The following is a 24,845-nucleotide window of genomic DNA, read 5'->3' as shown; positions in this document are numbered from 1 at the left end:
AAATACGCATCCTTCCCATTCCCATCCCCAATCTCAACGCCAATCCAGTTGAATCCGTCCAACCCAATCCAACCCAACTCTCAAACCACAAACGCCCCTCCAAATTCCCACTCAACCAAGAACCTTCATCTAAGCCTTAGTAGTGAAATCCGTCTCAGTAGGAAGTAATCCACCATCTGTAGCTTTTTCACAAGTACAAGCATCTAAACATCACTATTAGACCAATTCCAATTCGAATATCATATCCCCCACCCAAAACCTCCCCTCCCCTCAAACAAAGGATCAAAGAAGCAAAAATAAAAAACATACCAACAGGTCTAGCACCACACCCACAAAGCTCACCCGAAGGAACTTTATTTTCCTCCGCAGAACGCTCACAAGTACAAGCTCCCGCTGCACGAGCACCTATTTTATAATATTAGTCATGAATCACAAAAACACAAAACACACTCCTAAATTAAATGCTCGAGATGTTTAAATCCAGAGGAAATGATGTAGGAATAGATAGATAGAAGATAGAGGAAGAGGGAAATACATACGACAACTACATCTAGCGCCTTCGATTTTATTTTCGCTCTCGGCTTTGGCACATGTACATTCTAGGGCCTTTTTTTCGCCGCAGGAACATTTTGCTTGGGTTGCTATTGAAAGAGTCAGTCTCCTATTTCATATGTATGTAGGGTTTGGATGAATGTGTGTTGTGAGGTTTTGGAATGGGTGTTGTGAAAATGGAGATGGTATTCGTGATGTTGAGTACCTAGGTAGGTAAGAAGGAATGGGGGGTAGAATTTGATAATAGAATAAATAAAAATAAATAATATCATACCACAAACACAAGCACTCTCAGCACCATCTCCCTTCTTACAGCAAGTTGATGGAGCCATTTCGATTAAATTTGCAGGTTTTTGTTTTGAAGTCTTAAAAATTTCAAAATTTCAAAGTTGATAGTCGTTAAACTCGTCTCGTCGTCGATATGAGGAAAAATCCAAAAATCCAAAGATAACAAACTCAAAGTAATTTTCTTATTTATTATTCCGCGTTGAAAGTTTGGATACTAATAAAATATCATCATAAAAAGATGTACCTACCCTCACTATATATACATAAATTCCTCCTTAGCAATAATCTAGCCATAACTTGATTCATTGACTGATCATCAGTACTAACAATGCTAACGATAGTGTAAATTGTCTATTGATGACCATTGCTGACCATTGCTTTGAATTACACGAGTGGTGATTGGTTGGGTGGGGCTTGGTATTCAAATAGATGGGTGCTGATTGGCTAGGTTGGATATTGGGGGTTTTTTGGGGTGGGAATTTGTGGATAAGTTTTTTTTCTTTTTTAGGATGATGATAGAAGGTTTTGTATGGGATGATGTGAAATATTGGATGACAATTATTTAACCAATCATCTCTAATCAATTACCTAGTATAGGTACAGGTACGGTACAAAAAGTCGTTTTTATACAAATTATCAATTATCTATTCATTCTCTCCGAATTCCCTTCTTCTTATTAAATAGATATCTAACATCTTACTCCATACAGATACCTACCTAGTATAATATCCCTTGAAAAATCCAAAACGAAATCCCAGAGCCAACTATTATAATCTTACATATAGTTATCTACTAATAGTCTAATGTAGACTACAATCATCTTAACCTCATAATTCAACCATCATCTAGATTCCTCACTACATATATACATATATACATACCTACCTCCCTATATATCCATGAATCAACACCATAACTTCCCAAATCTACCTAACTACCTATCAAAATGATAAATCATTGATTAAAATATTACACCTACATATTCCATCTTTTCCTTCCTCTCCTTCTCCTTCTCCTTCTCCTTCTCCTTCTCCTTCTCCTTCTCCTTCTCCCTCTCCCTCTCCCTCTCCCTCTCCCCTCTCCCACTCCCTCACCCCCTCCTAAATCCCTGAACCGAAACTCATCAAACCCACTGATCCAACACACCCATCATTTTCCCATTCTACTTCCCCAGTCCAGTGCGATCCCCATCTCAATTTAACCATAGAACTGAAAAACCAGAGAGAACTCGCGCATAATTCTTTGATTTAATCTTAACAGTCTCTCGTTCCTACAGGTAACCGGGTTAAAAGTTAGAAATAAATGCCTATGACAAACTGACAGCAGTCTCGTACTGCCCAGTGGAGTGCGACGGATCGATGAGGAAGGAATTAAAATTAGGATGAAAAGGAGTTATTATTATAATATTCGCACACATCAGGACTCAATGTATATTCATGTCTGGAGGACCATCAGTTTCCCTTTGCAGCTCCCCCTCCCGGCCTATTGCACCCCTATTATTCCATCACCCCTTCACACCATCCTCCCCATCCCCCATCCCCTCCCCCAACCCCCCAACCACATACCCACGCCACCCATCCCCACCCCCTCTAACCGCCTCCTCCCTACTCCACCCCTCCCTCTTGGCCACGCACTCCCGCCCAATCCACCCCCTCACACACGTATCCCCCGGTTTCCGCTGCCGACTCTCCCACGGCACCAATTTATAAAACCCTCTATCCACTCCCCCCTCCTCACACGCACAACTCCCTTCTCTACCCTGCGGACAAACACTATTAATCCCATGTCTATACCCCACATCCCTAAAATACCAAACCTCCCTCTTCGACAAAAACATCGCCACACTCAGCGTATGAACCGGCGCATCACCCCATCTCTCGTAGAAAAATCCACCCGTACGATCAAGATGGTTGAAGTATTTTTCATGTGCTCCTTTTGTTCCTCCTTTTTTCCCATCATAATAATCATCATCATCATCACCTCTCCAAAACCTCAAAGATCCAATCTCAAAATTACTAAAGAATTGACAATTATTATATTCGCCCCCATCAAGTAACCAGTTCAGATCCGCTTCAGGATGAAGTAATTCCGGGTGCGCATTGGCGAAGGCACGGGTTTTAGACCAGAGGGATGGGAAGGAACGCGCGTCGTCGAGGATATTCATATTGAATCCATATTTGAGGTGATTATCGCGCATGAAGCGAAAAATATCATAGTTGATATTGCAGAAGAAGTGAACCTATCGAGTCATTCGTTAGTTTATTGCACAACTCCCACATTCCAATCCCTTCTATTTTGAATCAACTTCAAAAACTCATACATCAACCCCATCCTATCAATGATACAAATAGGTAAACCAAAAAAAAAAAAAGGAAAACTCACATCAGGCTCAACCCTCCAATACCAATCCAACCCCCTCAAAATCCGCATACGATAAAAAAACCCACTATTCCATCTACACATATGATGATAACTAACCATCCAACCCTTCCCAACACCAATCGTCCCCAAATAATCCAAACTATTCATAAACCTCCGCTCATCAATCCATTCCGGCAAGGACCAAAACTCCTCCGGCACAACCTCATAAAAACACTCCGCATCCGTCAAATTTCTCGTACCGGCCATAAATTCCTCACTAAACGGTTCATCGTTGAAGAAAATCCACGGATACAGATATTTATGATTCCAGCGCGCTTCTAGCTGTCGCATCGATTGTTGCATTCCTTCTAATTCGGAGTTACGGACGAGAGAAATTAGCGCGGCTTTGGGACGGGGATTATTCCATTCTGTGAGTTTGGTTTTCCATGTTTTTTGACCGATGGTGATGGCGTGGCGATTGTTGGAGTTTTCTTTTAACCATTGGACTGGATCGGTTTTCTTTTTATAGGCGTTCTTTTTTATGGTGCTTTCATCTTCGGGTATGTAGGGTTGGATGGGAATATATGAACCTAGTGAGTGAACTTCCGGTAATGAAGATGAGGAGGAAGATGTATATGATGGATGAAAGTAAAGAAGACATGTCGCTACAAGACAAATACCCATCAGAAATGCGAAGAAACGAAAGAACCGTCGGGACCTGGTACTTTTGCATTTATTCATCAGTACATATCTCCAGCTATTCATATCATGTCCAAAAAAGCAAAAAAAAAAAAAAAAAAAAAAAAAAAAAAAAAAAAAGTCAAAAATAAATACCTAAGATTCCTCTCCAACGTCCTCATCTTCGTTTTAACCAGTATCTTCAATCTATCCCAACCATTCCATCCACCAAAAATTTCCCATCCACCCCACCTCTCCATCACCATTCTCAGCCCCTTCCACCAAGACGCCCTTCCCCAAATTCTCATCCTCCATCTGCTCAACCTACCATCCTTCCCACCAACCTTATTCTTCTCCTTCACCTTATCCCTCCTCGGTGTTCTCCAAAAAGCTGACGAGCCAGTCGACTCACTCGAGGAACTCGATATCGACCGAAAAGACCAGTTGCTCGATGTAGAAGATGTACGTTCGGGAGTATGTGGTATTGAAGACCTTGTCCAGGGACCAAATTTGTGACGGGGAGTGTCCATGATGATTGTGTTGTGGTGTATCTGTTTTGTGAAATTTGGGTTGCATGGTTGACACACCAAGCTCGTGGACATCTTGATATAGGAAAGGGTTAGGATGAAATCAAAAGTAAAAATTAAAGGACCATGGGAAGGAAAGTTCAACCGAGGAGAAATCTGTCAGTCTGCATGAGGAAATCAAATTAAGGAATACAGTATCGAAATATCTATCCTTGTCCTTGCCATATCCACAGCTAATTCCCCCTTTCCTTCTTTCCTCCCCACACTCGACTGACTGCTCATGTCCCCCAAATACACTCCCCTACTTAGCCAATCAACTACTTTTATCCCCTTCATATCTCCTTCCTCCACGATAACATATCCCAAGTCCAAACCCTTTCCGAAATACTAAGGAAATCCCAAATCTCAAATGCTATCCCTTATTCCCCCTGAAGAAAGAATTCTTATCCCATAATTACTACATATATGAACCTCAAATTGGTTCCGCAAGCAAATCGGCACACTAGTTGAGTGGAAGAAAACAAATGAAATTGTGTGCTCGGTAAAAACAAAATGGCCAAAAATTTGTGATAATGCATGCCATCTCTTCGTCAATTTCGCTTAACAAAAGGAATTCGTTTCAAGAGTGATGCATGTATGTTTTTCTCCCAATCGCTTATCCGTCCATAGATTTTTGTATGAGCGAAATAAAGAAAGAACAGCTAATGGGAAGTTTCCTGTATTACAACTAAAATAGCAATATTCATAGGACTAGCGTGTTCGTGTCCAAATGTGTCGTGAGAATTATCATAGTCGAAGCTCGCGAAGGATTTGATCTGCCATATTCTTAAATTGCCAGGTTCCTCCTGAACGAAGCTTTTTAAATTGAATGCCGTGTAAAGAGAGAAGAGGAACTTTGACGATGAAGATCTCAAACTCAAGAACCATGCTACCACCAAGTTCACTCTGAACATGTGTGCTGGTTTCGCCCACCGCTCGAGCTGATGAATCACCTTGTCTGGTAACACTTTCATCAGACGCATCTGAATTTGAGTAGCTATTTTCAGGGCCACGAGCCCTGCGTGGTGTTCTTGGGTTCTGAGGTGACCTTTCTGCTTCTCGGAAATCCTCACGATCTCTTTCCGCACTGTTACCACCTCCCATGAAACCTCCGAAACTGATCTTCCTTTTATGCCCTGGAGTATGATTGCCGTGGCTGCTAGGAGGTACATCGACAACCTTCTTCAAGTCAATACTAGGGGTATGCTGACAACTAAAACCGCCTCGTATTTCTGTATAGTCAACTCCGAGAAGCTTCAGTACTCTGATTATATCCATGCGTATAGCTTGAACGGGTTTGGTTGATGTGGTAGATACGCTGAACAACCCTTTCAGAAAGACGGGTTTGACATTTTCTGCGGTGTCGACTCGTTCAGTTGAGAGACCACTAGCGTCGCCCATTTCAACATCAGTCTCCTCCGGTACATTTGCTTCCCTAGCTTCCTCCCTTCGAGCTCGTCTAGCTTGTATACTTTCTCTTCTTGCATGACCCAACGATTTTGCTCTCATAGTGGCGGCCCTAGGATTCAGGCCAGCCCTTTCGCCCTCGCGAGCTGGTTTTTCATTCGTCGTTGAATGGTCAGAACCACTAGTTGGAGGAGGATCTTTATAAGTAACACGAGATGGCATTGCTTCCGAAGCGGCAACTCCTGCTGCCACTCCTCCTTCTCCACGTCTCTTTTCCCGTCGCCTGTATTCTGCGGAGTTAACGCTCGTCGATCGTCCTAGTTTAGAAGCACCCGAGTTTTCAGCGGATCTTGGAGTGAGAAGATCACTATGTTGGCGTTCACTTCCACTTGCTCGGAGAGATCCCTCACCATCCCGCTCACGGTGCCGGCGAACACTGAAGCTCTTTCGGATTGCTGATGGCTCATTTGGCGATCCGACGGCCAGATGATTGCCAGTTTTGTCAGACGATGGAGGATCCTTGCGTCTTCGTGTACTGAATCTTCTCAGAATACCAGCGGCAGTACTTTCTTTTCGGGCAGTCTGTTCTACAGGCTCGACTATTGCCGGTGATGGAGGGCCAGTAGAGCCAGCAATCTTCATATTCTTCAATCCTTCTGTGACTTCCTCCTCACCATGAGTTCGTGCACGTGGGCGCGATCGACCTCCTGTGGCCTTCTCACCAGGCATCTCATAAGCTGTAGCATTTGTGTATGCTGGCTTTGGTGCTGATATTTCTGCCACTTGCAGGGGAGCTTCACCTGGAGCCCGTGGCATCGAGGTTGCACCCGGGTTGGCTTCAAGTGCATCACGCTCACGTTTCTCCTTAACAAGGTAATATACGGATATAAGAGGGTGATAGGCATTGCATGGGTCATTGCCAAGTTGAAGCAGTTCTGCGCTCGGCGCCGTCAAGGTATCTCGGCTCGTAGTAGAATTCCTTCTTTTGTAAAAGTCGAATACTCCTCTCTTCTTCTCAGCATCACGAGGAGGACCCGAATTTTCTCGTTCCTGCATTGCCAAACGTACAGCATGACCATATTCAGCGGACTTGATCACATCAGTTAATTGCTGCTTGATCAGCTCGGGTGGGCCAAAATCAAAGCCAGTCATACTGTTGATGATATCGTCATCAAGAGGAAGTGTAAGGGGTTCTCGGACTGGTAGATAGTTTTCAGGTGGACTGCCGTATTGTTTTATCATCCACTGATGGGTCATGATTTCCTGTAGCGTCGCACGTTGCTTTGGATCCGTGACAAGCATCCTTGATATAAGATGCTTACATTCTGCCAATCATTAGTACTATATCAGTAAAACAGGAAAAGAACTGACCTGGACTTAGCCAATTAGGATAATCTACAATCCCTCTCTTAATCTTTGCATGCAATGCCGGCATACTTTGATCATCAAAAGGTACCTTGCCGCAGACCAAGACATACAAGACGATACCAAAACTCCAAACATCAACCTCAGGTCCTGTATATGCCTTTGCTTGCAACAATTCCGGAGCCGCGAAATAAAGACTACCGCAGAAAGTCTTTAGATGGTTTCGTGGTGCGAATAAATTACTCAAGCCGAAATCAATAATCTTGATATCTCCAGTCTTGCTAATCAGGATGTTTTCGATCTTCAAATCTCTGTGAACGATGCTATTCCGATGACAATAGTCCAAAGCGCTGGCGATCTGTCTGCTGAACTTCCGAGCTTGCTTTTCCTTCAATCTCCCATGAGATATAATATAATCAAGCATCTGTCCTCCGTTGACATATTCAAACAGCATATACCAATGATAAGTCGTACGCACAACATCCCTCATGCCGCAGATGTAGGGGTGGTTTAAAAGGGTAACAATAGCAGCTTCTCGGGCTGTGCGAACTTCTTTCGAATGATCGGCTCGTTCTCTATCAGCTCGACTCTGATTGTGGTTATCATCTGTGGATCCTCGTGGGACGATTTTGACCGCAACCTATACACCTTCATTAGACATGACTAAGATCTGGATTGCGGAATGAAGGAAAAATTACCTGCTCGCCGCCTTCCGCTTGCCTTGCCAGCTTAACTTTGCCCATACTGCCCTGACCAATTGTCTTGCCTAAAATCCAATTTCCGGATTGTGCTGGAATCGTCGTTCTCGATTTTCCCCTATGTGCAGCATTTCTCGACTCTTGTGGTGTCACCACGGGGGCTGGGCCTCCGCCATTTGCAGCAGCTGTTGCCATGTCGTTGGTTTGTCGACTGTGATGAGTTGATCGATGGTTACTTGTTGCACTTCTCGTGGATTCGTGTCTAGAAGGAGTCGGACCGTCTCTGCTTGATGTTTTTCTTGATTGTTGCGCGACGTTTGCAGTCTCATAATTCGCCTGGGGTATTGACTCCTCTAAAGCCGCATGTCGTGACGAGGGGCGATGGTGATGTGAATGTGAATGTGATCGCTGCGGTGAATCCGTCGTACTACTCTTAACTCTTGTTGATTGAGAACGACTTGGTATAGAATTGTTATGAGTTCGTCGTGAAGTATTTCGCTCAACAGTAGCGGGCGAAACGGAAGTTGTTGTCGCCATGGATGAATTAAGCAACCGAAGAGCAGGGAGCCGGAGCCAGCTGCAGCGGGACCCTAGTCAATATTCTTAAGCAACGTCACCTTAAAAGAGTATTGATTTGTAAAGTTCTTGAAGTTGGATGAATTTTTTTCAATTTAATTTGGTTTATTTTTGTTGACTTCTTTTGAAAATAAGGGAGACTTCGTAAGAGTAATATCAAGCTGATTTGTTGTTGTTATGGGAAGATTTCGTGGTGGTGAATGGGAATTGATGGGTGAACGGATAAGATTCAATCAAGGTCAAGGTTGGGTAGCAGTGCGCTTGTGATGAGTTCAAGGTTCCCGTGTCGGATGTTTGAAATGAAGCATGAGAGGGAAGAAGAAGAAGAGGAGGAAGGAGAAGGGGAAGAACAAAAAGCGGCAGTGTAAAGGGAAAGGGTAAGAGTAATAAGTGTAAGTGTACGGAGTAAGGAAGAGCAAGGTTAGGTACAATTGTGAGAGAGCCTACATAATAATTCCAAGATGGTCTGGTGGCTGGGTTTGCGCAAGCAGAATCTGGGGGGATGATGGTTGCAGAGCCTGCCTATACCCAGAACCTAGTAAAAGTACCTTGGAAAACAAGATGTTGGAGGGGTTACAAGCGCTATCTTTCTTTTTCTTTTTTCTTTTCAATATATGAGCCATCACACTTTTTACCAATGGATTAAAATGAGTCTTTTGGTAGGAATGGAAATGGGTATAGATATTTATCTATCTACTAGGTATCAATGAGAGTATCAGGTTTAAAGACGGCTGTGATGAATGAATGAATGAAAATGAATGAGATGTTAATAAATAATATAATAATTAATATGAGAAAAAGATTCAAGTTGGATTCATTTATCTAATAAGAGTCTTCACATGAATAAATAATATAGCTAGCTAGCTTGGTAAGGCTGATCAATAGATAGAATTCTAATACCCTTCTCTGTTCGTGCCTGAACCGCAGCAAACAAAACTTATCATCCCACTACTACATACAGTGTCCAGATTCCCTGCTATGTTCTAGGCACGAAAGCAAATCCATTGGGTACCAAGACTTCCTACAGATAATAATGAGAATGATATAACAACTATACGAGCAAGCGATGTCATCCTGTTCACCACCCAAATCTTCATCTCCAATATGAATTGACGTTCGATAGAATGCTACTAGTTACGGCCTAGGTAATTAAGCAATGATGAATCCTATGAATTTTCAATTTTCAATTGATGAGAAGAATCGATTGAATAACCTGCGAGTACCTTATGTAGGTATTGTATGGTAAGGCTAAAAGTATGGCCGGTCATATCATATCACATATCGATCCCAATCACCACCAACCCATGTAACCAAGAGGAAGCTGACCCGAAAACTATTGAATTTCCCTTCGATTGGTGATTGAACCAAGTAAAGTTCAATGCAATCCTTGTACCCCTCCTTATACCCTCCTCCAACATCTGAGGTCATATATAAATTATAAATTGTAAATTGTAAATTATATTGCTCCCCCGAGTTCTTCAAATGCTCGTGATCCATCTTACATACAATTCTACAATTCACGATCGACAATAGCAAATCCCGTAGAACATGTTTCCAGAAAGAATAGACGGAAAAATAAATTGACAGCGGGAACCCAAACCGTTTGCGATTTCTAATTGGAGAACTATTGAAAACTAAACGTTTACGTAATCAAAAATGCTCGGAAACCAACACAGTGATATTGATAGATCCCTCCGCGTTTATCGAACCAATTAAATTTATCCGTTTTCACCAAATAAACTTGACAAGGCTGACTTATTCAAGAGTTGGATGCAGCCTCGACTCTGTTCTCAGATTCCTCAATATTGTTCTAGACCATCTTCACATCTCCACGTTTCTACCATGTCCGGAAAACGTTCGCGAGCAACATACGAAGCAGATTTACAGGCCCAACAATCACCTTTCGTAGTATACGGAACTCCATTACCGCCGCGAGATGCAGATGTACGAGATGATGGGTCTTATGTACCAGTGTGGAAGCAGGAAGTTCGCGATGAGAGGGGTTTGAAAAGATTACATGGTGCTTTCACTGGTGGTTTTAGTGCAGGGTAAGAACCTTAGATATTTCAATGTTAAGTACAGTTGTTCAATGTAATAGTTCTAACTGATAATAGATACTACAACACTGTAGGATCTAAAGAAGGATGGACGCCCTCGACTTTCGTTTCCTCTCGATCGAATCGAAGTAAAGGTGCCCCGAAAGCACCGCAGCAAAGACCAGAGGATTTTATGGATGATGAAGATATTGCAGATGCTGCAGAAGCGCAACGAGTACAAACGGCAGAGGGATTCGCCGGACTTGGCTCTACGCAAGATGATGCAATTCGTAAAGGCGCATTTATTGATCTTTTCAAGGTTGAAGGGGAGACGATGGGTGTAAAATTATTGAAGAAAATGGGTTGGAAAGAGGGACAGGGAGTAGGCCCGAAGGTACGGCGAAAAGCTCGTTTGGATGGAATGGAAAGGCCCGGTACAGATGCCGATGCGACATATCTCTTTGCGCCTGAAAATACCCGTATGATTAGATTTCTTCGAAAGGATGATCATAAGGGCTTAGGTTTCGATGGGGAAACAAAGTTGACCCCAATAAATGGACTTGGGTCTGAGAAAGAGAAATCGGAGGACGAGGACGATGACCGATCCTTTTCAATAGGGCCTAAATTTTCAAAGAAGAAGAAGAAACCTGCGAAGGGTGGCATTGGGATTGGTATACTTAATGATACCGGCTCAGACGACGAAGATCCTTATGAAATTGGACCACGAATATCCTACAATCGAGTAATTGGGGGAGATAAAAAGAAAAAGAAACCAATATCACCAGCGGCGAATTCATTGTTGAAATCCAAACCTGTATTTATATCGAAGAAGACTGCTATGGCCAAGGCAGCTGCTGGGCTACGGAAATGTCACGATGGTCGCTTACCCCTGGATGGATTTATTCTGAGTAATGACTCGACATCAATGTCGGAAACACTTTCAAAATATCCACCGCCCACAATTCCTGAAGGATGGAAATCCGCCAAACAATCAAAATCCGAATCCACGCTTTCACAATATCTATCCACCTCAGAAGCAGCAAAATTATCTAAACTGGATCCTAAGTCTAGAGCATCTATCCTTGGGGAAGCAGCTTTACCTGGGAAATCTGTATTCGATTTCCTTTCCAGCTCTGCTCGCGATCGATTAGCTGCGGCTTCTGGGAGATCCAATCTACCCCAAGCATTAGGCGAAATTCCTGAAGGGTATGCCATGACTCTTGAACAACGGCAACAAGAACTTCTCTCTCAAATCCCTAAAATCGACAAATATACTGCTGAAGCAGCACTTATGCGTTGCTCAAGCGTCTATGGTGAAGATGAAGCAAAACGTATTCGTTATCGTGCTTACCTCGAACACCAAGCTGGTATTGTAACGATATTACCGGAAAAGGGGATGCTAACGAATAAAGAAGATTGGCTAAAAGAATTAAAAGAATTCGCTAATTGCGCAAAGATATTCAAACCAATGACTGGATTAATGGCTACCAGATTCACGAGTTCTTCTTCAAGTACAATAATACCCGGACAAGATGGTGCAGCAAAAGATCTTCTGAGTAAACCAGAAGTCAAAGAAGATCCAGCAGAACAGGCTGCAAAAATGGGTATGTATGGTCCGATGACTAGGGAGAAGAAAGATTGGTTCCCAACGAGATTATTGTGTAAAAGGTTCAATGTTCAACCACCAAAACATGTACAACCTTCAACAGAAGAAGAACGTGGAATGGCAAAAGAAGCGCCATCGGATTTGGTAACGAGGAGAGAAATCGAAAGAATGATGATTGAAGCTGGAAATGGAAATGGAAATGGAACTGGAACTGGAACAGGGTTCCGAGAACAGGAAATCAAAAAAGAGGAGATGGATGATAATTTTGATCTTGGGGATGTGGTAATTAGGAATGAGAATGAAGGAGATGAGCAGCCTGTAGTAGTTGATGCGGAGAGAAATGATGCGTTAGAGGGTCAGAAGGCTTCGGATGCGGTTTTTAGGGCGGTTTTTGGGGAGGATAGTGAGGGGGAGGAGTAGTATGAGGATGATTAGCTGTTAAATTATAATTCATGATAAAAGATAAGCTTATCTTTTTCTGATATGGATTTGTAATTTCTTAATTTGTATTGGGTTTCTTGAGACCAGAAAGAGCATCAGATTGAATTGATTGATTCTCTAGCTAAGCAGTTAAGCTGCGAGTATATATTCAAAAAAAAAAGAAGGAATAAGGTTAGGTATTCAGCCTTCGGAATCAAAGTGCTTTGAAATCAAAATATTGAAAGCAAACAAACAGTATACCAAAAAGGAAAGAATGAATTAAAAGTTGAGTTTTGTTTGCTCCTTATATGCATCATGCAATACATATGCATATGCTGCCAAGATCCCAGGAGGTCAACAATTTGTTTGTATAGATGTATATGTATATATATATATCTATTGATGAGTATAACAACCACTAAGTTATAAATCGGGATGATATTATATAACTATGTGGTGATATATGTATATATATATATATATATAGTAATTAAGTCTAGTATCTTACTTTTGGGCCACCCCCTAAAATGGGCCACTTTTCTGTTACGTTGTAACATTATAAACTATTATCACGTGTTATAGGATCACATGAATAGTCTTGTGAGGGAGCGAGGGAGCGAAGGAGCGAGATTCGAATCTCGCTCCCCAGCTCCATCGCTCCAATGTTGGAATACGAAGGTCTATATAATCAAGATGGATTCCCTTTGTATAGAGCTTCGTGATCAAGATCAATCATTTAGTATACTCTACTATTAGTTACGAATTGCATATCATTATTTGTCATTACTTAAGTCCCTGCTTGACGCCTAGTTATAAACCACCTCGAGAGCCTAGAGCACTTCCACGTGATCTAGACGGCAAACCTCGTAACAGATAGATACGATTCTTGTACTCTTTTAAATCAATGATTTTTTTTGGTTTGTTTTTTGACTAAAGTGAAGAATCCTATTTGTTGCTATCGAGATCTCTTTTATGTCCATATGTTATTTCCTTTTTCGTTGAATCTTGTTGATGCTTGTTGAGGCTCATAAATGTTGAGGTTGGAATGATAATGCATAAAGCTTTTGATGTGCCTAGTGGATAAGATGAATCATTGGATGAGCTCTAGATCTGCATCTAAAATCGCTTGGACAGGAAGTACGTCAAATCCTAGCCCATATCTTCTTCTCATCTAAAAGCCCCTGTAGTATACTTTGTCATCTTCTGTCGAATCGATTACCATGCTAGAATAATATTTCATCTTAATTGTTCTACAGAGATGTATATGTTCCGCATCCTTTACAGCTTCATCTCGTTGATCCTGCTCGGTATAAACCAAGTATATCTTCTCCATTGTGGTTCCTGCATGTGCGTAATGATCCCAAATACGTCCCATCCCACAGTATTTCTCTCGCACCGCCGGTGATTTTACCCAGGATTGGTAGCTGAGGGCAAGGAAACGGAATTGGTGCTTTGCGATCATGGCGGTAGCTTGGACTTCTTTATGTAGCATATCATAAGTCATATACGTAATATTTCCCGCACGCAATGTTACAGCATCGAATGTGGCATCGCTCTTCAGCCAGAGAATATCCCGAAGGTTATCGAAGTAGAAGGGCCGACCAAGGAAAAAATGAAAATTGTACTTTCCCAAAGCTGTGTTTCGAGATTCGCTACAGGTGTGCAAAGGACTGGTAGGGATTGGCGATATTGTTGTGTAATATCGATGGCTAGGACCAAGACGTCCCAAGCAGATCAGGAATAAAGTTAATACCCGCTTATCCGTATTTCGTCCACTTTGGGAATAAACTTCAATAACTCGAGGACGAGTGATAGCTGCAAATCCCCATATCTTGCGTTGCAACTCGAGAGGAAGATTTGGAAAGATTGTAAAAGTAGGACCGGCAGGAGCATCAATTTGTACTTGGGAATCAACTTGTACTTGGGAATCAACTTGTACTTGGGAATCAATTTGTACTCGGGAATCTATATCAGTTCAGAATCATTTTTCCAAATTCGGGGCATGTTTTTTCTTTTTACCTGGCTGAGGTCGTTTCAAACGCTGTTTGAAGGCCTTGACAGAGAGCAAATGCTTGACTTTCACTAAATTCTGCATATCAGTATATTCAAAAGACGTCGACGCTATATAAGAAAGTATTTTACTGGTGTGTAGTAGAATCTTCAGTCTATGAATTGGATGGCTTGAGATTTTGAGAGATTTGGTTTGGTTGCAATTTATTGACACGAGGTGATTCTTTTATAAAGAAAGAATGCAAAGTCTGTTGCGAGAGTATTCTTCAAATATCACAAAATTCTCAGGATAATATAAAGTGAGCTGACTGATTTGACTACAATACTACTAAGTATCTTAATTCACTACTAAAGTCAGGTCATATTATATTCATATATCAATTGAGTCACTGTACCGTCTCGCTAGCTCTATGGTCCATTCCCATTATTATTGTGGTTAGGTACACCTTCATATGTATACTTCGAATTCGTCTAATCGTCACATCTCATTGCAACCAATAGCCATCTAGTCGTATATGTATCACTTGATTCACTTCCCTTAGATCGTATGTATAACAATATAGATTCACCAGAATAACCTCATCTGCACTTCTGAAAAGATTCATAAGTTTAAACCTGCGGGCTATATCGTAAGATATTAGGTATATTTTACTTTGTACATCTTCAAATCAAATATCAATGTATCCCATAGCGTCTAGGTTTCGTCTCTTCTGATCACTAGGTCATCAAAGTAATTACCCAGGAGTTAGAAGACCTAATAGAAATTCATCAACGCCTCTGTTGCGAAGTATAACTTTGTTCTAGCTCGAGTGGCAATGTGTGGCCTTTTGGTTCCTTATATATACTACCTCTCATTTCATAGTCATGAGAGAGGAATGGAAGAATATTGTAAAAGATGGTATGCATTTGATTTAATAGGATACTACGTTCCTTGTGAACTTCGATAAGTAATATTCTCATCTAAACTGCGAGCTTCTTCTCCTCACCCAAATCCTCTTCATAGCACGATCCAAATGTAGAACAAAAATTATTATGTCTCTGTATCACGACTGCATTCACAAGGTTTTTTCTTCTCTCCGCCGTCTTTTTATCTAATATGCAATATGATAGCAACCTACCTTCCACCTCCTTTGACTGCAATCCATTTTCTAATGATCGATGTCTGATTTTCAAAACTTTACACATATTATATCAATAAATATATGAAGAACTCAAGTTTGAAACTAATCTAGGGTAATTTTTTGGTAAATAAGAGGATGTGGTCGTGTATTTATTCAACAGATAAGTATTCATATGCCCAAAAGAAAAATCAAACCTCGCGATGTATAGTTTTTGATTATCTACATCTTCCCCAAGGAAAGATGATGTTCATCTAATCCATTTTATAAGTTACCTAATTAGTTGGGTTATTAAATGAGTTATCTATAATATCACTAAAGACATATGATCTTAGGTTTTACTGGCGCTTCCCCAAAGATAATAAGTTCTATCACAACCAACGCTTATCATTGCTGAAAAATACGTACGAACACCCTAAAACCTAATTATCAGTCTGAAAGTTACCAAAAAACCCAATTTAGATGTCCCTGACATCAAGAGATATTTATCTCCAAGAGCACTAATTCACCTCTCACGGAACTAAACTCGCTTAAATGATCGCTTGATTTTTTACTTAATTTGACTAGATGCAGTTAGTCTGCAACTAAAGTTCTGAATTGAATTAATTGAATGGCGTCATGATCTAGTATTAGTATCATTCACTTTATAGTTACACCACTTTGTGTTCCTAGAAGCAGAGGTATTGGGATTTTGCTTCTTTGGATGATTTGCTCTGAGGTGATAATTATCGGGGGACTTTACTTTATGTTAAAGATCGCAGATCTTTCAGGATTATTTATCTAACAATGCTTCAAATTGTTGAAGACATTCAACGCAATATCCTATTACTTTCAAATATACTGATTACTCAATTTCTAGATCTAAAATCACCGAATAAGAGTCCAGTAATACGTGTATATCTTACCAACTCTCCTTTCATGCTTGACCAAAGGTAAACTGCAATTTACTAACGATCTTATGTCCATCTAGCACCACCCTTGGCTTACTAGAGCCACCAGAGCCGAGAATGATATGCTAATGCGTTTTGTCTAACATCCGGGCAGCCAATGATGCCACTTCAATACGGAGTACCGAAGCTAGCAATGCCAGGAATCCTAAGATATGCAACATAATGACATGCCTGCCGGAGCTAAATTGATCGAAGCCAGTAATGCCTAGGATGCTAAGATATGCAACAAAACAATATACAGAAGCTAACATTAGTCTCTTCGCCGTTATAACCTACACAGTGATAACAATAAACATGCCTTTACAGAAGTGACCACAACTCTACGGGGACACTAAACACATGAAGAATATGCTAACCAATCAACCACAATATTTGCAATAATATTAACACTCCGTCATACTCAGACACAGAAACGTATAGAAATCACTACTTGGACGACTGCACAGACATCTAGTCTCTTATATACCACAGCCACAACTAAACTTAGCAAATGCATGATCCGAATGATTGTGGAGAAACTTTGTGACCTCCGTCCGCTAATCCATCATTCATGACCCAAGATTCATGAACCACCAACCATTACTATAGTTAATCTTGCTACTACCAAACAAAGAATCTAATCATCACATACCCTACTGCAATAATTTACAATGCATATGAGGATCCCTCCGATCTCACCCGCAGAAATAACCAAGAAAGATACGGAAAAGAATCCCTATCATCATACTCTCAAAGAAAAACTGCCAGATAGCGTGAGGAAATGGCGCCATAACGAAAATCTGGACAGATCTAGATATGCAGGATCGACGTATTCCCAAACGCAAAATAAAATCAGACACGTCTGAACATGAAAAAGCATATGATTTTAGTTGTTATATTCGAGCCAAGATGGCCGAAATGACAATATGAGGTATTGGAGTTCTCGAAATCGTTTCATTGTGGAGTGTGTCATGATTACTATCAGAAGTGAATCTTTCAATAGTTGTACCAAAATAGACATTCAATTTTGGAAAAGTACATAGGCATTGATAATGTGTTTATGAATGCATGAATGAAAGAAGACATTAATTATCGTAGAAAAAGTAGCGAGAGAACCCTATAAAAAGTCTAACAATACAACTATCTTGGCCATCTTGAATGTCCAACGAAAGATTAAACAATGAAAGTGCATTTTGACCAAGCCAAACTTACTCACCTCCTCCCCAAGGTAACCACTGCCCCCAATTCCTACCTGCTAGCCCTACTCCCGCCACCGCCCCCATAACACCACCCTGCCGTCCAATGCCAAAGCCTTTGCCACTATGTGTGCTAGGCACCATGCTTCTCAAGGTTTCTTGACCCACACTCCTCTTGTTTCTCAACGCTACCTCCATAAGGTGATTTCTATTATCATCTATTGTCGTACTAGTACTTTTGACTCTTGAGGCTCGACTTTGCTTCGCTTTTGGTGTTACTTCATGCGACGTATCAAAATGAGTATCAGGCGGTTCAAAAAGCGAGGTATTTGGACTTCTTAAGCTGCCTCCATATCGTGGAGTACAATCAAATAGCGCGTCTTGATCTGCACTGAAGTAATTTCCATCGCTGATGCTAGCTCGAGGGTGTTTACGGGCGGGTCGTGAGGTTCTTCGCATTTGTGACCAAATCTTCCGAGCCGGATCCATTTCACCATCCACCATGTCCAATGGATGATCATAAGGTGAAATCAGTCGTTTTGAAACAGGGCTACCCCGAGCGTTAAAATTTGAAATGGCTGTCATAGAAAATGAATGGGAAAGTAAATTATTACTCGGATCTATGTACGATAATGGGCTGGCTGTAGATTTCCGATTTTCTTTATCCGAAGAGTGTCCATAGGTTCTACGGGGATATGGAATTATTGTTCTATCATCCGCAAGTTTCTGAAGTGCTTCCCTAGACTTCTCGGCCGAAAAGTGCTTCTCGATAATCTTAGTAAGCGCAGAGCCTCCTACCGCGGAATTCATAGCACCAGAGTTTCTTGGTGACCAAGCAGATGCTGGATTATGGCGCTTAATTGATGCTGTAGCTTTCGTCTCCAACAGTGTGTGCTGCGGTAAAAGCCTGAACTCTCCTTCGGCAGCCTGCTGTCTCAAATTCAAGAAAGCCGAGTGGCGATAGTTAAGTTTTACAGTTAGATACTGAGTGCTGATGTCTCCCAGAATCTCATTTAGATTTTCGATCAGTTCATCCGATGACTTTTCCTTCGCATGCGAAACTGAAACCTTGACTTCGTTCAATCGAATCTTGACCAACATAAGATGAGTCTCACTCACCCGAATGGTCTTCGCTTGAAAGGTATCCTCTGGCTGGTCGACTATAATGCAATCTGGTCCTGGTTGAAATTCAACAGCAATATTATGGAGACTGCCATAACTTCTAAGGTCTAGAGCTATTAGTGGGAATACTCCCAAAAGTTTGTGAGACTTTTTTACCTACCTAAGCAACGTGGAGTAAGGTTTTGTGTGCTATAAGTACGACCCGCATCATCTAAAGTCGATGTACCGTCAGCTCTTCGAAGTACGCCTGTAATTTCGACCGCAGCCCATAGTGTGCAAACACCTGCATTTACACTAGCGCTCTCTGGAGTGACGGAAATTTGTGGGCATAGGACCAGATTATCGTCTCTACTTGAGCCGATTGTGGGCGTTGGAGGGCTCGAGATTATAACCGTTCCATCGTAGTATGAACATTCCCTTGAACTGACCGTAGAATCAATGATCTCTTGACGATTTGTATCAAAAGGATGAGAGAGCTCCACAGTCCCAAGACTTGAAGGTACTGAGGAAGCGATTGATTGGATTGTGGATGCTGTAGACTTCCTGTGGGAAAGCCTGCGAAGAAGGGTATTCTGGGATTTCATTGTCCTAGTTGAGGCTGAAGAATCGCTTCGACTGAGAGCTTTACAATTCAAATCGTCGCTACGCTTACCACCGAATGCCCTTAAAAGAGAGTATTTGGATTTGGAATGCTTTCTCTTAGGTATCTCAGGGGATCCATCCAAAGGCTGCTGAATGGGATGCCTATTTACGTCGTTTTCAGAACTGCCACGATGCAACTCAGTCCTCAAAAATTTACCCGCACTTACGGCACGTTCTGGCTGATGAGTAGCTTTAGGCGTAAGGTCAAAATCGTCCTTTGGAAATTCAAGGCAAACTGTAAGAATCAGCTTAGGTTAATAGTATGATTTTTTTTTGCCTATACCCTGCTTTTCAACGTCCACAACTTTTATAGACAAGCTGTCGCCCAGAATGCTGCCCCTGCCCTTACCCCTGCCTCTCCTTATTTTGTGTATAGTTAAAGGCCCTAAAGGTCTGCCCGCTGCTGTTGGTGGACTTCCTTCGTCTTCATTGACGAACGTGGATTCAAAAACTCCCCACTCGTCTGCGCCTCCAAATCCGGAGCTCGAAGGGCGACCGGCGACGGTCTGGCTACGCTTGATAATTCGTAGCGGTGCGGGCTCCTCGGGTTCATGAATCTCAAGGCGGTTCGAGTTGGGGTGTTCCATAATGAGCTTGTTGAATTCGTCTCTGATGGTGGAACGATAAAAGTGTCTAATCTAGATGCTCTACTGACGAAGCTTGAACCGCCCGACCTTGTAGTCTCCAAATCACTCCAGGAGCCGTCGTAAATATTATCAAAGCTTGAAAGTCGACTTTTCGATTTCCGAATCAGTCTGGAAGAATGAAAAGTCCTCCTAGGCCAGTGGCAACAGCGAACGATCCACCTCCAAATACTGCAAGCCTTCAATGCAATTAATACAACAGATAGTAGGATAACAATTGGCACTATTATAAGTGCGCCAATGGGAGAAAAAGATTCTGTAATCATAGCCAAAAGAATTTTGAAACAGTAATGTTGTTGAAAGGAACAGTTTTTTAAGACCGAGGAAGATCCTACTATGGCAATAACATATGGAATAGGAAGGCATGGCTCTTTTATGAAACTTTCGGAAAAGAACGATACTTCCATTTTTGTAAAGGAAGGAGCACTAGGAATTTGGCCAGAGAATGTCAGGCGAATCTTTAGGAGTCTGACGAAAATCAACAATTGAATCTAAGAATTAAAAGGTCAACAGACAAGAGATAACAAGGAGAAGTACACGGGACAATGATCATTTCCTTCGAAAAACGTAAAAGAGGGTTCTAATCCCACAACAGTGAAACAAAATTCCCACGTCTTCACTCTAAACTAAAATAAACCCAAAGAGTTCTGCTTAAAACACCAGAAAACTCCCATCATGATAATTTATCAACACATGACTTTCGAGTTCTGGATTCAAACAAGTCCGGAATCCGAATGTACAAGTACGAACATCAGAAGGTCTTTTAGGACCTAGCCTTCTTGATGAGCATTACGCTGAACATGGTGCAAGTCTATCTTCTTCATCAAGCTAACAATCCCTTACTGAATCCGAACCGTCTACGACCCTTCTATAGCTGAAGATACAGATAACGAAATCTGACTACTTGATATGCGCTATCGAGCATTTACCCCCGCAGAATTTGAATCCTAGGAATTCATAGATTCCTAATGCGAGCATCGCTACCGTGTTGTGTGAAGACAATCACTTGACAAATGTACCAATACCGGGTATGTATACTCCAAACCGTCCGAAATTTTCCCTTTATACGTACCCAAACGCCAATTCCAGATCAAGACATAAAGAAGAATTAAAAGTCATATTGGGTCAACTGGGGGTATCAATGCTAGAAACAATAGTCCGTAGAACATGCTAAACCGCACGAAAATGCTAAAATGTCCACGATATTCTGTGATATCATGCCACGCTCCTTCGTTGTGGCTCCAGAGCATGCGCGCTCTCCTTGATCTGCTCTCTGATTTGCTCAACCTTCTCCTTGTCAAAATTGAGAAACTGTATCAAGTCATCTGCCCCTAACCCATATAATACTGTATCTGCAATACTGGCCTCTATACCCTTCTTAACTCTTGCTTCCCATACACCATCCCAATTCCATTCTCCTGGTGCGCGTGCTACTATAGGTGACGTCGGATCTTTCAGTTCGGTGTCTTTATTCTCTGCAGCCATCTTCCCAATCTTGATGCGATACGACTTCCACGCGTGCCACGCGCCAGGATTACCAGCCGCCTCCAAAGGTACCTTATCTAGCACGAGCTCATCATCAAAAGTCCTCCTCAGATATCTTAACACCTCATAAACCCCTACTCTTATGCCATCTGCCGTTTTGTCCGGTGACGAAATACCACTCCCCGGACTACTCATAGTTATACTGCCGGCCGTGCTTCCATCCGGCTTCGTCGGAGTCCTCTGTTCAACACTCCTCCTACTTCTCCTCCCAAACCAAGCCGGAAATCCATCTCTCAGCGAGAACCCTCCAGGCGGTAACCTCTCCTCATCTGTCGCGCTCACCGTGCCATCAGACTGCGTATCCGTACTATACATATACGTCGTGAGCGGCGTAATAAGCGGATGAAAAATGTCCGTCGAGAAAGTCACTAGAGGCGGCAGAGCTGGATACTGCGGGGGAAACGAGATATGGAAGCGCAGGATTGAAGGCGCATATGGGCCTAATATAAGAAACAACAAGGCAGGTTAGTTGAGATCTAACATGATGTGATAGGTTGACTATTTCGAAGCCGCGTCCGCGCGAGCAAGATGCAGGAATGGCAGATCGCATGGCATGAGACTTAGATTTACCTTTCCGTACGAAGAGAACACCGGACCAGAGGGTGGGGTCCCCTGGAGTGAGGCTCATGAATACGCCATGCGGACATGCGTATTTTAGACTTGAACTGAGTTGGTGGATTCACGTTAGCATGGTTGGTTTCTGTGTATGGGAAGAGTGGATCAACGGACAATTCTACAAGTAAATTTTGTTTTCTGACCGTAGGTAAAGTTGATAATTGTTGTGGCGCCATTGTTATTGTTGTTATACTTGACTTAGACTATGTTGTGTTTCTGGCTTGTGATCCAGAGCTTGGGTAGGAGGTGAAAGCGGTGAAGTTCTTATTGCCATGGCTAAATTTCAGGAGGTTATTCACGGGTTTGAGAAACGTCAATGCCATTTGTACATTACTTCCCGGCCAATTTTTGTCTTGAATACGATTAGTCGCACAGGTGAAATTTGCATATAATCATGGATATCATTCATTCTCTCTCTACCACTACTGGCTGCTTGCCTGCGCTGCTGGTATCGTTTTAATCGCCAAAAAGCCCAAACCTACAATAGTTATGCCTACAAGATGTAGCAAGTCGCCGCACATATGACAACCGCAAGCCTAGAAATAGCTAGTTGCCTGCTAGCCTTGCCTCGACATTGGCTTTCACACCCTGCCTAATCTCCTCCAACTCGTCCTTTGTAGAATCATAGTTTCCGGTGACCTGGTTAAAAGGATTCAAAGGACTCTTCTCAAACTCTTTCCTGATCCTCTCTTGCCTTTGGTTCTTCCTTAATCCCGCTCCGCTACCATCATTATCCATTTCAGCCAATCTCCTCTCCTCAAATTCCGCGTAAGCAGCCTTAAACCTCCTTTCTGGATGTCTGTCAACCTTTTCTTTCGTATTCGATGTCAATGCCAATGCATCCAACGCGTTATCGATACCAGAAGCATTCAAAGCAGATTTTGGGCTAGCACTAGTAGGAGAGTCATCAAGTTGTGATAGGTCGAGACCTCTTTTAACGGCAGGCTTCTTTTCGGCTTTCTTCGAATTCTTAGGGCCAGAAGGCGTATCAGCTTCCTCAGCCTTCAACAAAGCATCCTTTTCTGCTTTTTTCCGATCTGCTTCTGCTTTTTTGGCAGCTGCAGCTTCACTATCGTTCAATCCTACGTTAGCACATTGGTCGGGTGATATGCGGGGTAGCTTGAACTGAAATCAACCATTCGGACTCACGCCTTTGAATTGCTCTTTGCTCCCTTATTCCATTCCTCGGCCTCTGCTTGAGCCTTTTTATTGTTTTCAACTGCCGCTTTCGCTGCAGCGACTTCAGCCTTCTTGGCGTTCCCTGCGGCCTTTCTGCTATTCTCCCCAGCAGCTTGCTTTTTGGCCATGTTGACTAATGCGTACTAGTTATTCGGCTTACCAGTTTAATTACCGCTGTGATGGACCGACCCTGAACTATTGAAAGGAACGAGCCGATGAAGAAATTATATATTTATCAATATCGTATGATGGAATGATTTATTGAAAAAAATTTCCTTGTATGGTGATATTGACAAATATTGATCAAATCCTGGTGTCCTGAGGGGTTTTCTATGACTCTTTTGGTGGTTCTAGGCTTCTGATTGCCCCGCCAAATGCTGAATGATGCAGTCCTTTTCAAGGATGAAGCGATCCGATGGAACACTGTGGTAAATCCGCTTTTCGGACTTATGCCTCAGGCTTAAAGCTGATGATTAGTCACACAGTTGAGGCATGCAAATCTTTTCATGTCAGTCACGTGATTGGAAAGATTCCAAAGAGGCTTGTTATTGAGTTGATTAGAAATGGGCCTTGCTTACAACCACAATACTACGCTAATCGTCCACCAGAATATAAGAACGTGTGGGAAAGAAAGAAGAGCTGTCAGGGGTTTAGCCCAAAGAAATCATTGCATTATTCCCTTGGTTATTAATTTTCATACTTACCACTAATACCGCCGCAATTGCAATTACGATATTACTCAATTCTGCCATTACTGCATAGGCGTCAATGTAAATGATGATATGGTGAGCATCCTTCATGCAGGGCAAAGCCTCAAGCCGCTACTGTATTGGTGTGCTCAGCCTTGCAGATTGTAGGTGAAAATCATATGATCCTCATTTCTGTCCATTTTCGTCTATTTCCTAACGAGCCCGATGCCTAGTAGTGTTGTATGCGGCATATTGCGGGAGAAATTATAAAATATCGTGTGATACAAGATTGGGGATCTCCAAGGAATCCCGTTACCGGTCCTTGAATACATCACTTGAGTTGGGTGCATACCTTTTCTCTTGGGCTGTCATACGAAATCATCTTTCGATGCAGGTGGGGAAGGATGGAATCATTCTTCCGAGCCATCTTTGAGACTAAAATTTGCCCATGAAACACCACATACGATACCCCCACTACATAGTTAGGTGCTATATTAAAGTTTGAGTAAGGCACTGAGACGTGAGTGCGGTCAAGAACTCGGTGAGAAGAGTGCAGCCCTTGCGGTCAAGTTATGATTGGTTCAAGATCGTTGATGAACTCGG

At 42.2% G+C, this 24,845-nt stretch overlaps 10 protein-coding genes across 10 annotated transcripts; 2 read left to right on the top strand and 8 right to left on the bottom strand.

The window, feature by feature from the left end:
* Window positions 1-129: 129 nt before the first annotated feature.
* SS1G_02945 (predicted protein) lies at window positions 130-884 on the bottom strand (the record flags this gene model as incomplete). Its single annotated transcript, XM_001596672.1, has 4 exons — window positions 130-203; window positions 310-405; window positions 540-641; window positions 827-884. 4 exons carry the CDS (start codon window positions 882-884, stop codon window positions 130-132), a joined length of 330 nt encoding a protein of 109 aa, XP_001596722.1.
* Window positions 885-1,766: 882 nt separating this feature from the next.
* Window positions 1,767-4,409, bottom strand: SS1G_02944 (hypothetical protein; the record flags this gene model as incomplete). The annotated part of the gene is made up of 5 exons (XM_001596671.1): window positions 1,767-1,778; window positions 1,820-1,917; window positions 2,410-3,079; window positions 3,319-3,866; window positions 4,208-4,409. The coding sequence occupies 5 exons, from the start codon at window positions 4,407-4,409 to the stop codon at window positions 1,767-1,769; spliced, it is 1,530 nt and encodes a 509-aa protein (XP_001596721.1).
* A 783-nt stretch (window positions 4,410-5,192) lies between these two features.
* SS1G_02943 (conserved hypothetical protein) lies at window positions 5,193-8,110 on the bottom strand (the record flags this gene model as incomplete). The annotated part of the gene is made up of 3 exons (XM_001596670.1): window positions 5,193-7,177; window positions 7,224-7,857; window positions 7,916-8,110. 3 exons carry the CDS (start codon window positions 8,108-8,110, stop codon window positions 5,193-5,195), a joined length of 2,814 nt encoding a protein of 937 aa, XP_001596720.1.
* Window positions 8,111-10,333: 2,223 nt separating this feature from the next.
* SS1G_02942 (hypothetical protein) lies at window positions 10,334-12,553 on the top strand (the record flags this gene model as incomplete). The annotated part of the gene is made up of 2 exons (XM_001596669.1): window positions 10,334-10,539; window positions 10,606-12,553. 2 exons carry the CDS (start codon window positions 10,334-10,336, stop codon window positions 12,551-12,553), a joined length of 2,154 nt encoding a protein of 717 aa, XP_001596719.1.
* A 1,171-nt stretch (window positions 12,554-13,724) lies between these two features.
* Window positions 13,725-15,748, bottom strand: SS1G_02941 (predicted protein; the record flags this gene model as incomplete). Its single annotated transcript, XM_001596668.1, has 4 exons — window positions 13,725-14,518; window positions 14,573-14,642; window positions 15,133-15,185; window positions 15,682-15,748. The coding sequence occupies 4 exons, from the start codon at window positions 15,746-15,748 to the stop codon at window positions 13,725-13,727; spliced, it is 984 nt and encodes a 327-aa protein (XP_001596718.1).
* A 1,533-nt stretch (window positions 15,749-17,281) lies between these two features.
* Window positions 17,282-17,476, top strand: SS1G_02940 (predicted protein; the record flags this gene model as incomplete). Its single annotated transcript, XM_001596667.1, has 1 exon — window positions 17,282-17,476. The coding sequence occupies one exon, from the start codon at window positions 17,282-17,284 to the stop codon at window positions 17,474-17,476; it is 195 nt and encodes a 64-aa protein (XP_001596717.1).
* A 342-nt stretch (window positions 17,477-17,818) lies between these two features.
* On the bottom strand, window positions 17,819-20,157 carry SS1G_02939 (hypothetical protein; the record flags this gene model as incomplete). Its single annotated transcript, XM_001596666.1, has 3 exons — window positions 17,819-19,035; window positions 19,089-19,805; window positions 19,854-20,157. The coding sequence occupies 3 exons, from the start codon at window positions 20,155-20,157 to the stop codon at window positions 17,819-17,821; spliced, it is 2,238 nt and encodes a 745-aa protein (XP_001596716.1).
* Window positions 20,158-21,429: 1,272 nt separating this feature from the next.
* On the bottom strand, window positions 21,430-22,550 carry SS1G_02938 (hypothetical protein; the record flags this gene model as incomplete). Its single annotated transcript, XM_001596665.1, has 3 exons — window positions 21,430-22,028; window positions 22,330-22,424; window positions 22,489-22,550. The coding sequence occupies 3 exons, from the start codon at window positions 22,548-22,550 to the stop codon at window positions 21,430-21,432; spliced, it is 756 nt and encodes a 251-aa protein (XP_001596715.1).
* A 370-nt stretch (window positions 22,551-22,920) lies between these two features.
* SS1G_02937 (hypothetical protein) lies at window positions 22,921-23,681 on the bottom strand (the record flags this gene model as incomplete). Its single annotated transcript, XM_001596664.1, has 2 exons — window positions 22,921-23,443; window positions 23,524-23,681. The coding sequence occupies 2 exons, from the start codon at window positions 23,679-23,681 to the stop codon at window positions 22,921-22,923; spliced, it is 681 nt and encodes a 226-aa protein (XP_001596714.1).
* Window positions 23,682-23,903: 222 nt separating this feature from the next.
* SS1G_02936 (predicted protein) lies at window positions 23,904-24,669 on the bottom strand (the record flags this gene model as incomplete). Its single annotated transcript, XM_001596663.1, has 3 exons — window positions 23,904-24,019; window positions 24,254-24,374; window positions 24,595-24,669. The coding sequence occupies 3 exons, from the start codon at window positions 24,667-24,669 to the stop codon at window positions 23,904-23,906; spliced, it is 312 nt and encodes a 103-aa protein (XP_001596713.1).
* Between the last annotated feature and the right edge of the window lie 176 nt (window positions 24,670-24,845).

This window comes from Sclerotinia sclerotiorum, genomic scaffold (assembly GCF_000146945.2).
Source record: "Sclerotinia sclerotiorum 1980 UF-70 scaffold_3 genomic scaffold, whole genome shotgun sequence".
Classification (NCBI taxonomy): domain Eukaryota; kingdom Fungi; phylum Ascomycota; class Leotiomycetes; order Helotiales; family Sclerotiniaceae; genus Sclerotinia; species Sclerotinia sclerotiorum.
This window is presented reverse-complemented; position numbering and strand designations above follow the sequence as displayed.